Source organism: Miniopterus schreibersii, assembly GCF_964146895.1.
Source record: "Miniopterus schreibersii genome assembly, chromosome: X".
NCBI lineage: Eukaryota > Metazoa > Chordata > Mammalia > Chiroptera > Miniopteridae > Miniopterus > Miniopterus schreibersii.
In genome coordinates this window covers 69,445,344-69,464,937 of record NC_138104.1, presented here as the reverse complement: position 1 = coordinate 69,464,937, position 19,594 = coordinate 69,445,344, and the positions used below count along the sequence as shown (strand labels likewise).

Sequence of the window (19,594 nt, the reverse complement as noted above, 5' to 3'; positions counted from 1 at the left end):
CGCAGAAAGCCTCTCCCGGCGGAGTTTCTCGGTAGTGCCTTGGTAAGCTTGATGCTTACCTAGTAGGGAGTTCCATGGGTGTGATCGTGACCAGGCCTTTCCCTAGTAAGGACTATTTTACCTATTACTTTACTAAAAGTAAAGAAAACAGGCTTGTCCTGTTTGTTTAAACAAACATTGAGCAAATATTTATCAGTGTCTGCTAAGTGCCCGGCGCTGTTTTAGTGCAGGAAGACGGACATTTAAAAAACATTTAAATAATCACAATAAGAAGCGCTCCGAAAGAAAAGAGCTTCTTTGCCTTCAATGCCTACGGAGCCTTTTAACTTTGTGCCGGGGCACATCCCCCTCCACCTCACCCCTAAACTACTACTCTTGCTGTCACCCCATCTCAGTTAATGGCAACTTCACTCTTCCAAAAACGTTGGTGTTATTCCGAACTCCTCTCAAACCCCACAAATCCAGCAACCCCCATAAACTTACCTTCACAGTAAATCCAGCCATTTCTCACTCTTCCAGTGCTACCACCTTAGCCCAGGTAATTACCATGTCTCACCCCAGTTAACAGGTTAACCTACTCCTACCTTTGTCCCCCTAAAGTCTATTTTCTCCACCACCACAGAAAGATCAGTCTAAAAGGTAATTGCGGTGAAAAAGGTGAAAAGATTAAGAAAAAAAACGCACAGTAGGGTGATTACCAGAGGGAAAGTGGGGGGGGGGGGCGGTTACTGGAAAGGGACCTGGCCATAAGGGGTCTGCTTAGGGCCAGACAGTAGTGTGTGGGTTCTTCACTTCCTGCAGGAAAAAATTCACCACATGTTTACTAAAGCTGGGGACAGTGAAACAAGGAAGGGCCTAGGATAACAGGTGAGGTACTAAGTGGGGAAATGAGTCTAGGTTGGGCTGCTTTGGCTCACTAAGAAGTCAGAGAAAAGGAGGCCTTGGGGACAAGTTCAGAAGGTTTGGCCAGGATGAACTGCTGCTGCCCACTGCTGCCCATTGCTGCCCTGGATGCAAACCTCCTGAGGTCCCTTAGAGTTTAGGAGATGCTTGCCTGTGGGGGGAGGAAGAAGGGAAGAGGGAGGGGAAAAGCGCCCAGTGAGAGCACACTGGGACCTTTGTTTTGAGGGTTTAGAAAGGCTGATATGCCAAATGAAATTCTCTCAACTTCATCTGTCCTTGCGTGTGGCTGGCAAGTGTCACTAATTGGATTTCTGTTATCTGTCTGCCTGAGTAGGGTGATTTAAGCTATTTACCCTCTGGTTGGGGAGTAGCACAAACCATTTACTCTTAAGTGCCCTTGGTTTAGGGAAGATAAGACTTACTATGTGGTTGCAAACTGCTTGTTTAACTGTCTCAGTTTCTCTATTCCTCTTGTCCTGGCTCACTAGCCTGTCTCAGGGGGAGGTAGAAGAGAATAAAGGGGGGATAAGTGGTAACAGGAGACTTAACTTTGGATGGTGAACGCACAATACAATATATAGATGATATACACTTGAAATCTATATAATTTTATTAACCAATGTCACCCCAATAAATTCAATAAAAAAATAAAAATAAAAGGTAATTGTGATCATGTCCCTCATCTACTCAGAACCTTGTCATGGCTCCCCATTGCCCTCAGTGTAGAAGCCATACCCCTTTGCTGAAATGTAACCTCAGTGAGACTTTCCAGGACCCATCCTCATTTAAAATTGCAACCTGGTACACCCTTCTCCCCCTTCCCCTGCTTTCAGTCATCCCTTGGTATCCACGGGAGGTTGGTTCCAGGACCCCCACGTTTACCCAAATCCCTAGATGCTCAATTATTTTATGTAAAATGGTGTAGAACAATGATTACCATTGGCCCTCCACATCTGAAGATCCCCAATCCCAGGAGGCAGAATCCACTGATACAAAGGGTTGACTTTACTTTCCTTTTGTGCACATTTATTTTACCTTCTGACACAGTGTATAGGATACTCATGTATTATAAGTACTGCTTATTGTCTCTCAGTTGTTTTTATTTATCACAACTGTGCAACCAGTGCCTAGGACAGTGTCTGGCTAGGACAAATGGGTAGTTGCATAGCCTTAGGCAAACCATTTATCCTCTCTGCACCTCAGATCCTTCATCTGTGCTACTCTTTTTGCAGTCTCATTGTGAGGATTAAATCAGATCACGTGTAAAGCATCTGGCAGAGAATGTATCACCCTGTATTATAGCTATCAGGCTACCTTTCTGTCTCCCCCATTGGACTATATCTCCTAGAATGCAGGAATCGGATTTTATTCATCTCCAAAGGACAAGGATTAGGAGCATGACTTCTGGAACCAGATTACATGGGTTTGAATGCTATCACTTACAAACTGTGTGACCATGGCCAAGTTGCCTAACCTCTCTATGCTTTAGTTTCATCACCTGTATAATGAAGAAAGAATAACAGCTGCATTAGAAAGCGCTTAAGACATTTCCTGGCATGTGGTACATGCCAGCTATACCTCTGCATCCTGGTGCCTGGCAGAGAGAGGTACAGCAAATTTTTATCAAGGGGCCTTCTTTCAGCTTGTTTCCAAGCTGGACAACATCTCACCAATTGCTGCCAAACACATTCTTACCCATGCAGAACTGGACTCTCGGTGATAACATTTCTTATTGCAACCCTGCTCAAGTTTCTTTTCATCTCCTATACTTTGAGGCCCTTGGGGAGGCCGTCACTCCCTCTAATATACATTAACCTGAGTAGGGTCTCTACTTGAACTAAGTATGGCTAATTTCTGATGTAAGGAGATATAGTATCCTATACCTGGGCCAAATGCAAACAACCTTAAGAAGCAAGTAACAACAATGCAAGATAAATAAATAGAGTACGTAAATTCCGGGTGGTTATGAGTGCTATGTATAAAAATGGAGTCAGGAAGGATATCGATAGTGCCGATGTAAGTAGAGGGCTTACCATGTAAATGTGGTCCATATTTGAGCTCATTGGGAAGGCAAGATTTGAGCCAAGACTTGAAGGAGATGTGGAAGTGGAAATGTGTGGAGATCTGGGGGAAAGGTGTTTCAGGGAGAGGAAATAGCGAGTGCTAAGTTCTAGGCACAAGAGTTTGCTTTGTATTTTAAAAAAGAGCAAGGGAGCCAGTAGCCAGAGTGAGATGAGACCACGGAGTTCCGAAGAAGGAACATGCAGTTCATAGCAGAAGCTCTAAGCCCTGGTAGAGATGTAGGATCTTACTCTGAGGTCAGAAGCCAGTGGAGGGCTCTGAGGAAAGGAGCGACATGATCTGCTTTATAGTTTTAAAAAGTCATTTAGTGGTGGCTGTGTGAGGGGCGAGGATAGAAGTAGGGAAGCTATTAGGATACTGGTTACTCTTTTGTTTTTAATCCTCACCTGAGGATATTTTTTCCATTGCTTTTTCAGAGAGAGTGGAAGGGAGAGAGAGAGAAACATTGACCTGAGAGAGACACATCGACTGATTGCCTCCTGCACACGCCCCGACCAGGGCCTGGGGATGGAGCCTGCAACTGAGGTACGTGCCCTTGGCTGGAATTGAACCTGGGACCCTTCAGGCCGCAGGCGGACGCTCTAACCACTGAGCCAAACCGGCTAGCCCGATACTGGTTACCCTTGCTTATGCAAGTGGATTCCAGAATCTGCTGCGGCTACTAAGGAAGAGGGTTGGTGTAGGCTAGGAAAATGAGTACAAATTAAAGCTCCTCTGCACCCGGACCTCCTCCTCCCTCTCTTCCTTTCCTTAAAGGTTCTGGTTAAAGCGGTGTTCTTGTACCCCGAATGCTGGACAAACGAATGCTGTGCCACCTCTCAGAGGTGAATGGGTTAAGCTTTAGCTCAGCCTCCCTTTTCCTATTTAGTTCTTCCTGTGGTTGCTTCACAGGGCTAAAAAGGAAGCAATTGTATCTCTTACTGCTTAGTGCTGCTGCTGTCACATCCAGCAGGTAAAGTTCCCTAAAATTCTCTGCAAAAATTTGGGGACTTCACTAAATCATAGAAAATTCACCTTTTTCTTCTTCGGAGCCAAAGGTATTTTAGAGAAGAATTAATCTTTCGTTTCTCCAGTTGAACATTTCCTAGCCATAAGAGCCATGCAAATAGAGCTCTCCACCTGCTTCTTTCTGTGCCTTTTGCCGGTCAGCTTTAGTGCCACCAGAAGATACTACCTGGCCGCAGTTGAACTGTCCTGGGACTACATGCAAAGTGAACTGCTCAATGAGCTCCACGTGGATACAAGGTAAAGGCATATTCTGTAGGGTCCAACTAGGATTGTGGGGATGTGATTGGTTGGAGGAAGGTGCAGATATCAGGTTAGAATGGCTGCGATGCTAGATAAGCCCTGAAATAAGGCGAATTCTTTTCATAGATCTGACCTATTCGTTGGTATTTTGTTTTGTTTTGTCCATTGAATCTTATTGTCACATGCTGCCACTCTGGAAACTAGAGGATAGAGGGAGGGCCAAGAAGCAAGGACCATGAGAGAACATAGCTTCCATAAAGAGAAGCAGAGCAATGAGATCCCATCAATATTACACACAAGTTTAGTCTCCGGTTCTGTTGTGTGTGCGTGTGGTGTGGTTTTTATCTCTTTGCCCAGTTTTGGTGTAAGGATAGCGTTAGCCATGAGTTCAGAAGCTTTTCATCTTTTGGGGGTTCTGGTGCATTTTGGGAAAGTAGTATTAAATAACCTTTTCAATATTGTCTATGTTCATCGATTTATTCAGATTTTTCTACCTCTTCTTCAGTCATATTTGGTTATATATATTTTCCTGGAAAGCAATTATCCCTGCATTTGATAATGTATTGGTATCAAGTTACATAATAGTCTTGTGATATTGTTAAACTATCCTGTGTCTATAGCTGTATCTCCTTTTTTATTCGTATATTGTGTGTATTCTCTTTCCCTCTCTTAAAAATGCTATTTCCAGGAATTTTCTCAGTTCTTTACTGGTCTTGTCAGGAACCATCTTTTGGTCCTATCAATTTCTGCTTTTACTTTTATTGTTTCATTCCTTCTTCCTAATTTCCTTTGGTTCATTTTGTTGATCTATTTTTTGCTTATTAAGTTGACTGCTGAAATCAGTTATTTTAAATTTTGTTTTGTTTTCTGTAAATATGTATTATAAAGATTTAAACTCAATACTTATATAATGGCAATGTAAATATTAAATGTGATCATGTCATACATACTTTATAGTCATTTTTGTTCTTTCTGTTTGGCTTCCCACCCTCCTTCTACATTAGCTCCCTTCTTGCTTATCCTCAACTAGGTAAACCTAGTATAATAATATATATTCATGAACACACACATATACATATATACATATATATGCAAATAAAGGCTTTTCTTAGTCATTGGTGGGGGTTTTTTGTTTTGTTTTTTACAAAAGTGGGATATCACAACACTTTTCTTCCTCATTATCACTTAGTAGAATTCTGTGCGAGTCATTTGGTATAGCTTCAATTTATTCCTTTTAGTGGCCATATAAGATTACATATTATTCCAGTTTTTTGGCCAGTATAGCCTATCTTATTACATAGTGGTGCTTTTATTCCTACAGGACAGATTCTCAAGAGTTATATTGATGGAATGAGGGTAATACTTCCTTTTTAATTCCCAAAAAGGCCAGAACTCTGAAACATTTCTACCATCAGTGTATAGGAATGGCCTTCTCCCTACATTCACATCAGCAATAAGTTTTATCCTGCTTTTTTTAATATTTGCCAATCTAGTCGGTATAGAGTGATACTGCATCATTACTTTGTGTTCCTTTTACTTCTGTTTTAAAATTTACTTTTTATTGTTGACAGCATTACTGATGCCCCCCATTTGCCCACGTTCCTTTCGTTTCTGCTGAGGTTGAGCATCTTTTGTCAAATGCTTGTTGGCTCCTGCATTTCTACTTTGAGATTCGATTATTCATACATTTCGCTCACTTTTCTTTGGGCTTTTTCATTTTTGTTAATTATGAGAACCCTTTCATTATTAAAAGTGTTAACTCTTTGTTATTGACTTTGTTTAAAACTTTTACCAAAAATATTTTTAATTTTTATCATCAAATATATCTATCTTTTCTTTCATAGCTTCAGAATTGCCAGTGTTGGCTAAAACTGTTCTCTGTACGTCAAGACTGTATGTGTATTCTTTCAGTTTTTCTTGTAAAAATTTACTGTTTTGCTTTTTACATTTATGGCTTCAATTCATCTGCTAATTATTTTTGTATATGGTATGGAAGTGGGATCTGTCTAGGTTTATTTCTATCCAGATCAGTAGTCTTTGGCAATGGCACCATTTATCAAATAATGCATCTTTTACCATTGATTTGAACAGACATATTCATCATATAAAACTCTCATATATATTAGTACCTATTTCTGAATTCATTATGCTATTTCACTGATCTGACTTTATCTTGTTATGTCAATACCATATTGATTTGGTTACAGTAGGTCTATAATATCTTCTGATATCTGGTAAGTGAAATCAATCATTGCTGTTCTTTTAGTACTTATTTTTAGCATTTCTTAAGAATTTTATTCTTCTGTGTAAAAATGTTAAAATAGTTTCCAATAAAATAGAGCTAAGTCCTGTTATGATTCTAATTTGAATTTCATTAAGTTTATCCATTAAGTTTAATGACATAATAAATGCAAATGATTTGTTTTTACATTTATCACTATGCATTTTATAAATATGTTGCTATTGTTAATAAATAGTTTTCTCCTACTTCCATTTCTTGATATTTAGTATCAGAATAGAGAAAAGCTATATGTCTGTGCATATTCATCTCGAATCTAGCTACCTTACTGAATTCTCTTAATAATTCTGGTAATTTTACTCTAGAGTCTCAATGGGTGTTGAATCATATCCAAAATGAGCAAAATGAGATAGATTTTAGCTCTTTTCCAGTGTTTATAGCCAATTATTTTTTCTTATTTTATTGAATTTTTTAGAAAATACAATAAAATGTTAAGTAATAGTGGTGAAAGTGAGCATTCCTGTCTACACTGTGATTTTGCTTGAAATAGTCTTAATATTTTGCTTTTTCGAATGGCATTTCCTGTTTGTTTTTGATAGTCTTTGTTACTTCTATTCCCATTTGCCATACAATTTTTATTGGAAATGACTTTTCAGCATCATATGAATTTTATACTCTTTAATATGTTGATGGACAAATATATTGGTAATAGATTTCCTGACACTGAATACACTTACGTTCTTGGAGTGCAATCTAATGTTCATATAATTTTATTATTGCTGGGATCTATGTACTAATATTTCTTTAGATATGGTGTCCCTTTATTATGTGGAATTGATTTATAGCTTTGTTTTTTACTATTCTTACTAGATTTTGGTATTAAAGTTTTATTGGCATTATCAAATAAATTGATGAGTGCTCCATCTTTTTCTATTGCTTGGAATAGAATTATTTATTGTTTAAAAATTAGATAAGACTCAGTTATGAATTCATTTGGTCCAAGTGACTTTTGTATTATCTTTAATCATCTCTTCAGGCTGTTTTATGATAATTAGTCAAATCAAATTTCAACCTTTTTTGAGGCAGCTTTAATAACTTTATACCTTTCCAGGAAATCATTTCCTTATTTTTCAACTCTCTTGCCACCGTGTTGCAAATAGCACTCTCTCATGATTCTTTTACTCCACATTATCTGTAGTTATGTGCCTCATTCTTTCTTTGCTATTTATCTTGAGTTGATGAACAGGTTTGCCAGGAATTTGTCTGTTTTGTTGTTGATGGTGGTCTTTTAAAAAAAAATGAGCTCGAGTTTCTTTGTTCTTCCTACTTACTATTATTTTTTTGATCCTCACTGGAGGATATGTTTTTTTTAATTGATATTTAGAAAGAGAAGGGAGAGAGAAAAAAACACATCGATGTCAGAGAGTAACATCGATTGGTTGCCTCCAGTACGCATGAGCCCCAACCGGGGATGGAACCTGCAACCTTCTGGCCTACAGGGTGACACTCCAAGCAGCTGAGCCACCTGGCCAGAGCTTCCTAGTTATTTTTTAATATTTAATTCATTTAAAAATTTTTATCCTTATCAATGGTCTCTTCTTAGTTTCTTTTGGTTTATTGTGCTGTATTTTTTTTTTAATACCTTAGGAAAAGTGATATATTTTTTCTTTTTTGTCCTTTTTTAATAGTGAAGGCTCTTAATGCTACATATTTTTCTCTGAGAACAACTTTTCCATATCCCATAGGCTATAGTATGAAGAGTTTACTTTTCATTGTTTTCAGTATGGTTTGTAATATCCTCTTTGATTTCAGTTAGGAGCATTATTATTTTTTTTTAGATATACATTTTATTGATTTCTGAGAAAGGAAGGGAGAGGGAGAGAGGGATAGAAACATCAGTGATGAGAGAGTCATTGATCGGCTGCCGCCTGCATGGCCCCCACCAGGGATTGAGCCCGAAACCCGGGCATGTGCCCTGACGGGGAATCGAACCTCGATCTCCTGGATCCTAGGTTGGTGCTTAACCACTGAGCCATGCCCGGCCGGGCTAGGAGCATTATTCTTAATTGAATTTTTTTGTTTGCTTGTCAAGTTATTTTTAATATTTAGCTCAATTTTGAGTATTCTATTGGTTTCCTATTGCTGTGTAACAAATTACCTCAAACTTAGAAGTTTGCAAGAAAACTCATTTATTATCTCACAGTCTCAGTGGATCGGAAGTCCAGGTGGGTACACTGCTCAGGGTCATACAAGGCCAAAATCAAGGTATTGACAGGGCTGTGTTCTTCACTGGAGGCTCTGGGTAAAGTCCACTTCCAGGCTTATTTAGAATTCAATTCCTTCCTTCAATTTCCATGTAGCTCCCTCCATCTTCAAACTAGCATGAGTGCATCAATTCTTTCTCATACTTTGAATCTGTCTCACTTAAATTTCCACTACACCTCTCTGACTTTCTTTTCTGCCTCCCTCTTCTACTCTTAAGAACCTTCGTGATTACATTGGGCCCACTCAGATAATCTCCCCTTTCAAGATCAGCTAATTAGCAACCATAATTCCACCTGCAAAGGTGTGTGTGTGGTTTTTTTGCCATGTAACATATTCATGGGCATAACACCAAAGGGCAAAGGGCATGAGGGACAAAATTTTGCCTACCCCAAGTATAATTTACATAGAATGAAATGCATAGATTTTAAATGTGCAGTTTGGTAAGTTTTCACAAATTCATACAAACTACATAACCACCACCCTAGTCAAAATACAGAACATTTACATCAATTACTCTGCAACTTTTAATTGAGTCTCCCTACCATGACCAGGCCTCTGGCAACAAGCTGCTTTCTGGAATCAGACTCATTTTTTACTTTTCAAGACTTTTATATCAGTAGAATCATAGTATGCATTCTTCAGTGTCTGGCTTTTTATCTTCAGCATCATGATTTGGAAATTCATCCAGGTTGTTGCATGAATTAGTTCTATCCTTTATATTGCTGATTAATGCTCCATTATGGGAATATATCATAATTTGTATATCCATTCACTGTCACATGGACCTTTGGAGTGTCTCTGGCTTGGGGACTAATACAAATAAACCTGCTATGAACATTGCTATATAAGTTTTTGTGTGGACATCTCTTTTCATTTATTTTAGTTAAATATCTAGGAGTGAAATTGCTGGATCATATGGTAAATGCATATGTAGCTTTATATAAGAGACTGCCAACAGATTTCTGGAGTGGTTGTACCATTTTATGCTCCCAACAACAACACATGAAAGTGCCAGTTTCGACACATCCTGGACAACATTTGATGTTGCCAGTATTTCATTTTCATCATTTAATCACTGTGTAGTGGTATCTCACTGTATGTCTCTGGTATGAGGAAGGGATGTAAGTTCTTTCTATAGTTTAGATAGCCGGAAGTTGTGCAGTGTTAATGACCCAGAAGTAGAGGCTCAGATGGCCAGTAGCCTGGTATCTAACTGAACATTTAGCCATGTATCCATTAATGTTGGTCTTGTTAAAAATTAATACTGAGATAATTGTACTTCATTCATTGTGCTTTGTTTTGTAGCTTCCATTTAACATGTGGCATAGTGAATAATAGTCAGAATGTAAAATTGAATTGAATGGAGAAAATGATTTATTTGTTATCTAGCTTTCTGTTGTTGTGCAGGCAGTCACATGTATTTACCAAGAAAAAGTTGATAGAATTTTTATTTTGATGATACCATTTTATAGTCTAGATTATTTTGATACTGATTAACAGGATCAGCTGACTCTGGATACATCCTGACAACCTCTGCCAAGGTTTGAAATAAACATCTGGGGAAATTCAGTTTTATATTATCTGTTCCTGCAGCTGCTCAACTTCTTCTAAGCAAGGGTCAGGAAATATAATAGATTTTCTGATTAGTTTTAGATAAAATGTGAAAGAACAGTTCCTGTCAAGGACATTGTTGCCAAATATATTTGGCAAGATTTATATGTCAAATCCCAAGGGAAATACACAAACAAAAAACCCACAAAAGTTAGGAAGGAGTAAAACCTGTGAATTCTGGAACATTTGATCACTTACTGTGCAGATTACCCTGAAACTGAGACAGGCACATAAATCACGTGTTTTCCTTCCAGTGAAAAATATTCACTCTAATGGAAAAGGTCTCAGGCTGGGGAGCTATATGGTCCTGTGTAGGCTCACTCTGAGCTTAACCTCACACCTGGATGGTGCTGATGCTCTTAGGAATGTCTAGTATGGCCCTTCGAATGGAGGGTCCTACTCTGAACCTAGGCCTCGGCCTCCTGTTTGTCTCACAACCTTACTTCTTTATCGAGCTTCTGTTTTTCACTCTTCCCTCAGAGGGAGTAAAGCATGTTCCTATGCGCTCTTGATCCTGCTCCCTCTCTGCTTTTCCAAGCTCTTGCTCAAGTAAACACTTTCTTTGTGTTTTATATTTTAATTTTAGTCAGAAATATTAAACTGTGCTAGTGTATGTCAAAATATCTATCTTTGGACATGGATCTGAGTCTTGTTAGGAACCAATGGAAACTTTGGAGAAACTGGGTAGGGTAGACTCAGCAGAACCTAGGAGACAAACTAGAAACAGTGGAAAAAGAACAAAGTAGGGATGAATTGCTAAGTTTGGAAGGATATAAGTCTCAAAGTGGCCAGGAGATGGGACAAAGGGACTGAAGGGAGGAGTGCATGCAATGATATAGACATCAAATAATGTTAATGACTGAAGACCACGCAGGTCTGTGCCAAGGCTAGTGACATGGAAATTTTTTAAGATGGATAAAATTAGAGCACATTTAAGTATGAATTAATATCACTGGTTGTGTCCCCAGAAACATATTGTGATATGGAGATTAAAGTGCAGGAAGTTTCTTTGGAGTGCTCTGAGGCCCAGAACTGGGGAAGGGAAGGACAGGGAAGAAGCAGGGGGCAGGGCAGAGAGAGAAGCTGGGCTGCAGTGCACGTGGACCCTACAGGGAGCTCTGGAGCTGGAATGACCTGTCTGAGTTGTCCCAAGTTGGTTCAACACAGCCTGGCCTTTATATTTCAATAGCAATTAGTCATTAAGGGCTAGTTGTCCTGGGAAGGGGGCATGGCCTGCCCTGGGAAGAGCCTGTGGGCTGCTGTGGGAAAGCGAGGGGTCCTCGGCTTCTGACCCTGGGTCAGACAGCCCTATGAAGAGCCCTCAGCTGAAGGCTGTCTTTCAGCAACCTCCTCCCCACAAGTGGCTAGGGTTCAAGCTTTTCCTGGTCATCCCATCCCTGTCTCCATCATAGCCCCCACTCACTCACCCTCCACATCCTCACATGTATCAGGGGCAGTTTCTCCAGGCCCCAGCTGCCATTGCACCATGCCCCTCAAGTGGTACGGCTGCCCTTGGGTGTATCACATTCTTGCCTGCTCCCGTGTGACAGCACTCCTTGCCTCATTATCACGCCCCTGGGGCTCCAAATCTGGCCTGCTTCTCCTTTGGTACTTAAGAGTAACCCCAGGTGCCCAGGCAGCACCCCTACCTTCTCATTCAATGAGACTCTTGTGTTTCTGCTGTCGAATCCAGGGCTGCAGGGAAGGGCAACACAGACTCCTCAGGTGGGTCATGGGGAATGATGGTAAGTAGAGCCTATTTTGCTGCCACTCTTTGGTTCCTAAACCCATGTGTCCTTTTTATTGGGGACACAACCATCTTTGAATTAATGAGATAGGCCTCCATCCTCACAGAGCCTTGCACAAACTGGATCTTTAGCTGTGCTTTAAGAGGTCATTTCACTGCTCTGTGTGGAAGCTTCTGGATGAGGGAGCATGTGATAAAGCCAATGGACACCATGGTCATGTGCCCACTCTAGCACATCCTTTGCTGTACAGTGGGTCCTTTGGTCTGACATGATATGTATTATATGGGATCCCACATCAGTGACTCAAACCCTCTGTAAGCCCTCAGGTAGTGGTGCTGGCTGAGGCCCTGCAGGCAGGAAAGGCTAATATATACCTGGAATACATGTCTCTTCTAATCAGAATGAAGTGCTATCCCTTCTAAGATGGAAGGGGTCCAATGCAGTCAACTTGCTGGCTGATCTCCATGATAGACAGTACCATACTGGGAACTCAGCATTGGTTTCTGTTGCTGACAGGTTGGACTTTTGGGGGCAACACTAGCTAGATATGCCTTAGTCAGTAGGAATCCAAGCTTTTGTGTCCATGCATAAATTCTCTCCCTGTCACCATAAACACTTAGCTCATATCTTGCTAGCACTGGGATGGCCCATATAGAGGCTGCCTGATGTTGACTGCTAATAATTTTGTCCACATTATTGTTTTGTGCTTCTTCCATGGTAGATGCTCCCTGATGATATTAACATAAGACATGATTTTTCTATTTCGAGTCCATTCACACATAAACCTCTACTGGAGACATTTTTCTCCCTAATATTTCAATCTTTTTCCTTTTAAGCTCCTGACCAGATAGTCAAGCCATTTGCTGCTGTCCATTAGGCTGTAAATATTTGAACTTTGGGCCATTTCTCTTTTTAAACAAAGTGGACAATCAACAGCAATGGCCAAACCCCTTGGGGGATTCACAGCGGTCAGTTTTTGGCTTGCATCTGCATATGCTCAGGCTTTTTCCTCCACTGGCAACTGGTCAGCAGGGATCCCCCATACAGCCATGGATGTGACTTAAAGTAGAGGTGGTAGTGTAGCAGGAGTGGATGAAATGTGCCTCTGACAACCTGCTCCTGCAGCATGCTTGTGCCCTCTGGAAAATGCAGACTCCCATTCCTTCCTCCGTAAATCAACTCCTTTTACTGGAAGAACTTTCTTATCAGTACTCTGGCCTCTGGCCCTCAGCCAGTACAGAAAGTCATTTGTCATGGCCTTGGGTTGGCAGAGCTGCTCCTGCTACGTGCTTTCTCGGACGCCCTGGAAACCCTGGAATAGAGTGAAATGCAGGGCTCTGTGGGAGGGGAGGGAGCCAAGAATTAAGTCAGCCTCACCTTTGCCCCACTCATTTGGTCTCTCTCAGAGAGGTTTGCTCAAAACAGTACACAGATTCAAGGAGTGTTTTCAGTCCATCTGCTGCTAGGTCCCTCGAAGGGTGGTAAGGTCTTCCCTCTGTGACTTTATGCTGGTCAGTTTCTCCTTGTGCTTCCAACAATCTTTACGTTATGTGAATGGATGCTAACTGTTAGGTGTAGGCTCACCATTTTAAGGCTCACCCAACCCCTTCTGTTTTCATAAGAAGAAATCTCCCTGGTTTCCTCAACTAATCCTTTCTGCCTTGGTTTTGACATCAACAGCATCTGGGGCTCACAGAGCCTCCTGTGAGCAGCTGTCTGCATCCACCCCTTTCTTTTCGGCCATTCCGTGCAGTTCGTGTTGGGTGTGACTCCTGGGTAGGAGGGTCTGCTCTGTCTGCAATCTGATGTATTTTTGTTTTTCACTAGAATAGTTCAAGCATATGTCTCTGGGCTGCACCCCTCATCAAAACTGGATCACAAACTTGGGGACCTACTCGGTTTCACCCTGATGTGCACCCGGAGGCATTTTCCCACCTTCACCACAGTGTTTCATGGTTTGGGTGGGTGGAGGGTGACCATGTGCCTCACGAAAGAGGTCTTATGGCCTCACAGCTACCCTTTCATTGTAAAGCGCCTTGGTGCATTTTACGTTTTCAGTAATTCTAAGCAGTATTCTGCTAACCACGTCTGCTGCCCTTCGGTGGCAGCATTTCCACAAATTTATAGCTATCAGTGAATTGTCTGAAAGCAAAGGAGATTTAAAAAATGTTTCCAATCAACATTGTTCAAGTAATGACAACCTCTGTGCTTCCTTGGATAATTTGATAAGGTTTTAAGCACAAAAATGTCTTAAAATGAATATGTGTGTGTGTGTATGTGTGTGTGTGTGTGTGTGTGTGTGTGTGTGTGTGTGCAGTAAGTTTATTGGGGAGAGTTTGTGCTTACTGAGGCTCACCAGGTGTCTAAATGGTTTCCTTAAGGAATGGTGATGTATCAAAGGCTGATTGCTGGTCTCTTTTGCTGGCAAATTGAATGTTCCCAGCAGCAGTTGCTAGATCAGTCTTGGTGAGTTTATGATGTTGGGTCCATGCATCGCCTCCACCATGGCTACTCCATTTATGGGGTCATTTTGGTGGCATTGCAGTGCCAGCAACTGATCCTGGCTAACATCAACTGGCTAAGTCATTCAGTCTACTTGGTTGTTTGGTGTATTTTCTACAATGGAGGTTCTTTTCACTTCTTTACTCTCCAGTGCTCTTCTTTTCTTTCTGTAGATTCGAGTTCCTGACCTATATTAATTTCTATCTCTCTGAAGAATTTACTTTAATATTTCTTTCAAGGCAGGTCTACTAGCAACAAATTCCTTCAATTTTCATTTGTCTGAAGAAGTCTTCATTTCTCCTTCACCATTGAAGGATAATTCCACAGGGTACAGAATTCTAGCTTGGTTGATTTTTTTCCTCTTAACACTTTAAATATTTCATTCCACTCTCTTCTTGCTTGCATGGTTTTGAAGAGAAGTTGGATATAATTTTTTTCTTTGCTCCTCTTTAAGTAAGCTGTTTTTTCCTGTGGTTTCTTTCAAGATATTTTCTTTATCTTTAATTTTCTGAAGTTTGTATATGATATGCCTAGGAATAATTTGGGGAGTATTTATTCTGTTTAGTGTTCCTAAATTTGTGGTTTGGTGTCCAACATTAATTTGGGGAAATTCTCAAAAATCATTGCTTCACATATTGCTTCTGTTCCTTTCTATCTTTCTTCTCATTCTGATATTCTCATTATGCATATATTACACCTATTGTAGTTGTCCCACAGTCCTTGGATATTCTATTCTTTTTTTAAGTCTCATTTTTCTCTTTGCTTTTCAGTTTTGGAAGTCTCTATTGTCATATCCCCAAGCTCAGAGATTCTTTCCTCAGCCATATCCAGTGTGATAATGAGCCTCTCAATGGCACTCTTCACTTTTGTTAGTGTTTTTATCTCTAACATTCATTTTACTTTTGTGTGTACTCACTTATAACTTATTTATTTTTTGCTATCACAAGCACTTTATTATTTCTTCTTCTGAAAATCTGCAGAGCACATGTGTGAAATTTTTTTAAATTTTATTTTTGTTTAAAATATTACAGATGTCCCTTTTTCTCCCCAATGACCCATTCCCCTCGTTCCTTCCCCCTCCCCAGTCCCTCTCTCCACCATTGTCCGTGTCCTTGGGTTGTGCATATATGCATATAAATTCTTTGGTTACTCTCTCCCCCTCCACCCACCCACCCTCCTCCATCCCTCTGACATTCATCAATCTCATCTATGCTTCCATGTCATTGAATCTATTCTGCTCATCAGTTTATTCAGTTCTTTAGATTCCACCTATAAGCGAGATCATGTGATATTTGTCTTTCGCTGCCTGGCTTATTTCACTTAGCATAATATTCTCCAGGTCCATCCATACTGTCCCAAAGGGTACGAGATTCTTCTTCTTTATAGCTGCGTAGTACTCCATGGTGTAAATGTCCCACAGCTTTTTAATCCACTCATCTACTGATGGGCACTTGGGCTGTTTCCAGATCTTAGCTATTGTAAACTGTGCTGCTATGAACATCGGGGTACATATATCCTTTCTGATGAATGTTTCAGGATTCTTAGGATACATTCCTAGGAGTGGAATCACTGGGTCAAACGGCAGCTCCATTTTTAATTTTTTGAGGAACCTCCATACTGTTTTCCATAGTGGCTGCACCAGTCTGCATTCCCACCAGCAGTGTACTAGGGTTCCCCTTTCTCCACACCCTCCCCAGCACATGTCGTTTGTTGATTTGTTGATGGCAGCCATTCTGACAGGTGTGAAGTGATACTTCATTGTGGTTTTAATTTGCATCTCTCTGATGATTATCGACGTTGAGCATTTTCTCATGTGTCTCTTGGCCATCCGTATGTCCTCTTTGAAGAAGTGTCTATTTAAGTCCTTTTCCCATTTCTTAATTGGGTTGTTTGTCTTCCTCTTGCTGAGTACTATGAGTTCTTTGTACACTTTGGAAATTAGCCCCTTATCAGATTCATCCTTGGCAAATGGGAGGGATCACATTACCAGACTTCAAACTGTATTACAAAGCCACTGTAATAAAAATGGCCTGGTATTGGTACAACAGCAGGCATATAGATCAATGGAACAGAACAGAGACCCCAGAAATAGACCCATGCCATTATGGTCAGTTAATATTTGACAAAGGAGGCAAGAGTATCCAATGGAGTAAGGACAGTCTCTTCAATAAGTGGTGCTGGGAAAATTGGACAGATACATGCAAAAGAATGAAACTAGACCACCAACTTTCACCATACACAAAAATAAACTCAAAATGGATAAAAGACTTAAATGTAAGTCACAAAACCATAAAAATCCTGGAAGAAAACATAGGCAGTAAAGTCACAGACATCCCATGTAGTGGACTTTTCACTGATACAACTCCTAGGGCAGGAGAAACAAAGGAAAAAATAAACATATGGGACTACATCAAACTAAAAAGCTTCTGTGTGAATTTTTTTAATAAATTATTTTTTTATTACAATTGGCATACAATTTTATGTTAGTTTCAGGTGTATAGCACAATATTAGATATCATATAGCTTACTAAGTGATAATTCCAATAAACTTAATACCAATCTGACAGCATACATAGTTATTACAATTTTACTGACTGTATTCCATATGCTCTACTTTACATCCTCGTGACTATTCCGTAGCTAACAATTTGTACTTCTTAATCCTTTCACCTTTTTCACCCATCTCCCCAACCCCCCTCCCATCTGGCAGCCGTCAAAATGTTCTCTGTATCTATGAGTCTGTTTCTGTTCTGCTTGTTCATTTATTTTGTTTTTTAAATTCCACATATAAGTGAAATCATGTGGCATTTGTCTTCCTCTGTCTGAATATTTCACTCAGCACAATACCTTCTAGGTCATCCATGTGGTTGCAGATGGCAAGATTTCATTCTTTTCTATGGCTGTCATATTCCATTGTATATATGCACCACTTCTTCTTTATCCATTCATCTATTAATAGACACTAAGGTTGCTTCCATACCTTGGATATTGTAAGTAAGGCTGCAGTGAACATAAGGATGTTTTTGATTTAGTGTTTTTAGTTTCTTCAGATGAATACCCAGAGTTGGAATTGTGGGGTCCTTCTTTGTCTATTATATACCTTTTGTTTTAAAGTCTGTTGTGTCTAAATATTGCTACCCCAGCTTCTGTTTGTTTGTATGTTCCCATTTTCATGAAATATCTTTTTCCATCCCTTTCAGTCTGCATGTGTCTTTCAGTCTGAAGTGAGTCTCTTGTAGGCAGCATATGTAACAGTCTTATTTTGTTATCCATTCAGCCTCCATATGTCTTTTGATTGGAACATTTAATCAATTTGCATTTAAGGTAATTGTTGATAGCCTGGCCTGTGTGGCTTACTGGTTGATCATTGTCCCAGTAACCAGGAGGTCATGGTTCGATTCCCAGTCAGGGCATATGCCCTGGTTGTGGGCTTGATCCTCGGTGGGGGCATGCAGGAGGCAGCCAACTGATGATGTTTCTCTCCTGATGTTTCTATTTCTCTATCCCGCTCCCTTCCTCTCTCTAAAAATATATAAAAACATATTAAAAAATTTTAAGTAATTGTTGATAAATATGTATTTATTGCCACTTTATTATTCATATATTTTATCTTTACTTTTTCTTTTTCTTAAAGAAGACCCTTTAACATTTCATGTAATACTGGTTTGATGGTGATGAACTCCTCTAGCATTTTCTGATCTGGAAAGCTCTTTATTTGACCTTCAGTTCTAAATGATAGCTTTGCTGGGTAGAGTAATCTTGGTTGTAGATCCTTGCTTTTCATCACTTTGAATATTTCTTGCCACTCCCTTCTGGCCTGCAAGGTTTCTGTTGAGAAATGAGTTGTCATTCTTATGGGATCTTCCTTTTAGATAACTAACTGCTTTTCTTTTGCTGCTTTCAAGATTCTCTCTTTCTTTTCTTTTTTTTTTCTTTTCTGTTTTTTTGTTTTTTGGTTTTTTTTTTGAAGGAGAAATGAGACCTTTATTAATACAGAACATTTTTCAATACTTAAGCAAAAAGTAAAATGTAAGGGCAAGGAAAACCAAAGCACAAAGAAGGACCTATAGGGCCCCAGGGCTCATCAAGGACACACAGTAGAGGCCTTCTCTTTGTATCAGGGGCATGCAGTAGGTGGGAAAGGCTGCCTCTCTTTGTCTTTAACCTTTCGAATTTTGATTATGATGTGTCTTGGTGTGGGCCTCTTTGGGTTCATTTTGTTTGGGACTCTGTGCTTCCTAGACTTATATGTCTATTTCCTTCAACAGATTAGGGAAATTTCCCATCATTATTTTTTTCATAGGTTTTCAATTCCTAGCTTTTTCTCTTCTCCCATGTTACAAATGTGGCTATGTTTGAAGTTGTCCCAGAGGCTCCTTATATTATCCTCATTTTTAAAATTTTTTTAAAAAATATATCTTTATTGATTTCAGAGAGAGGAAAGGAGAGGGAGAGAGAGAGCTGGAAACATCAATGATGAGGGAGTAATTGATCGGCTGCAGCCTGAAACCCGGGCATGTGCCCTGACCGGGAATCGAACCCTGATCGCCTGGATCCTAGGTCGACGCTTAACCGCTGAGCCACACCCGGCCGGGCAATCCTCATTTTTTTTATTCTCTTTTTTTTCTGCTGTTCTGATTGGTGTTTTTTTAATTGAATTTATTGGGGTGACACTGGTTAATAAAATAATACAGGTTTCAGGTGTACATCAATGTTATATTTTATTGTGTGTTCACCACCCTGAGTCAAGTTTCCTTCTATCACCATTTATTCCCACTATACCCTCTGTTTTTTTCTGCTTCCTTATCTTCCAAATCTCTGATTGATCCTCTGCTTCATCTACTGCACTGTTGATTCCCTGTAATGTATTCTTCATTTCCATTAGTGTATGCGTCAATTCTGACTGTTTTTTCTGTATTTTCTATCTCCATTTTTGTTTTTTATCTCTTTGTTGAAGTTATTAAGTTCATCTACTCTCCCCCTAAGTTCATTCAGC

The 19,594-nt window shown here is 39.9% G+C and overlaps 1 protein-coding gene across 1 annotated transcript in view; it reads left to right on the top strand.

Moving 5' to 3' along the window:
- The first annotated feature begins 3,885 nt into the window (after positions 1 to 3,885).
- Positions 3,886 to 19,594, top strand: part of F8 (coagulation factor VIII) — a 159,184-nt gene continuing 143,475 nt past the window's right edge. The window contains exon 1 of the mRNA XM_081124883.1: positions 3,886 to 4,230. Within this exon, the coding sequence (XP_080981009.1) occupies positions 4,085 to 4,230 (146 nt within the window). The 5' untranslated portion in view covers positions 3,886 to 4,084. The remainder of the gene's footprint in view (positions 4,231 to 19,594) is intronic.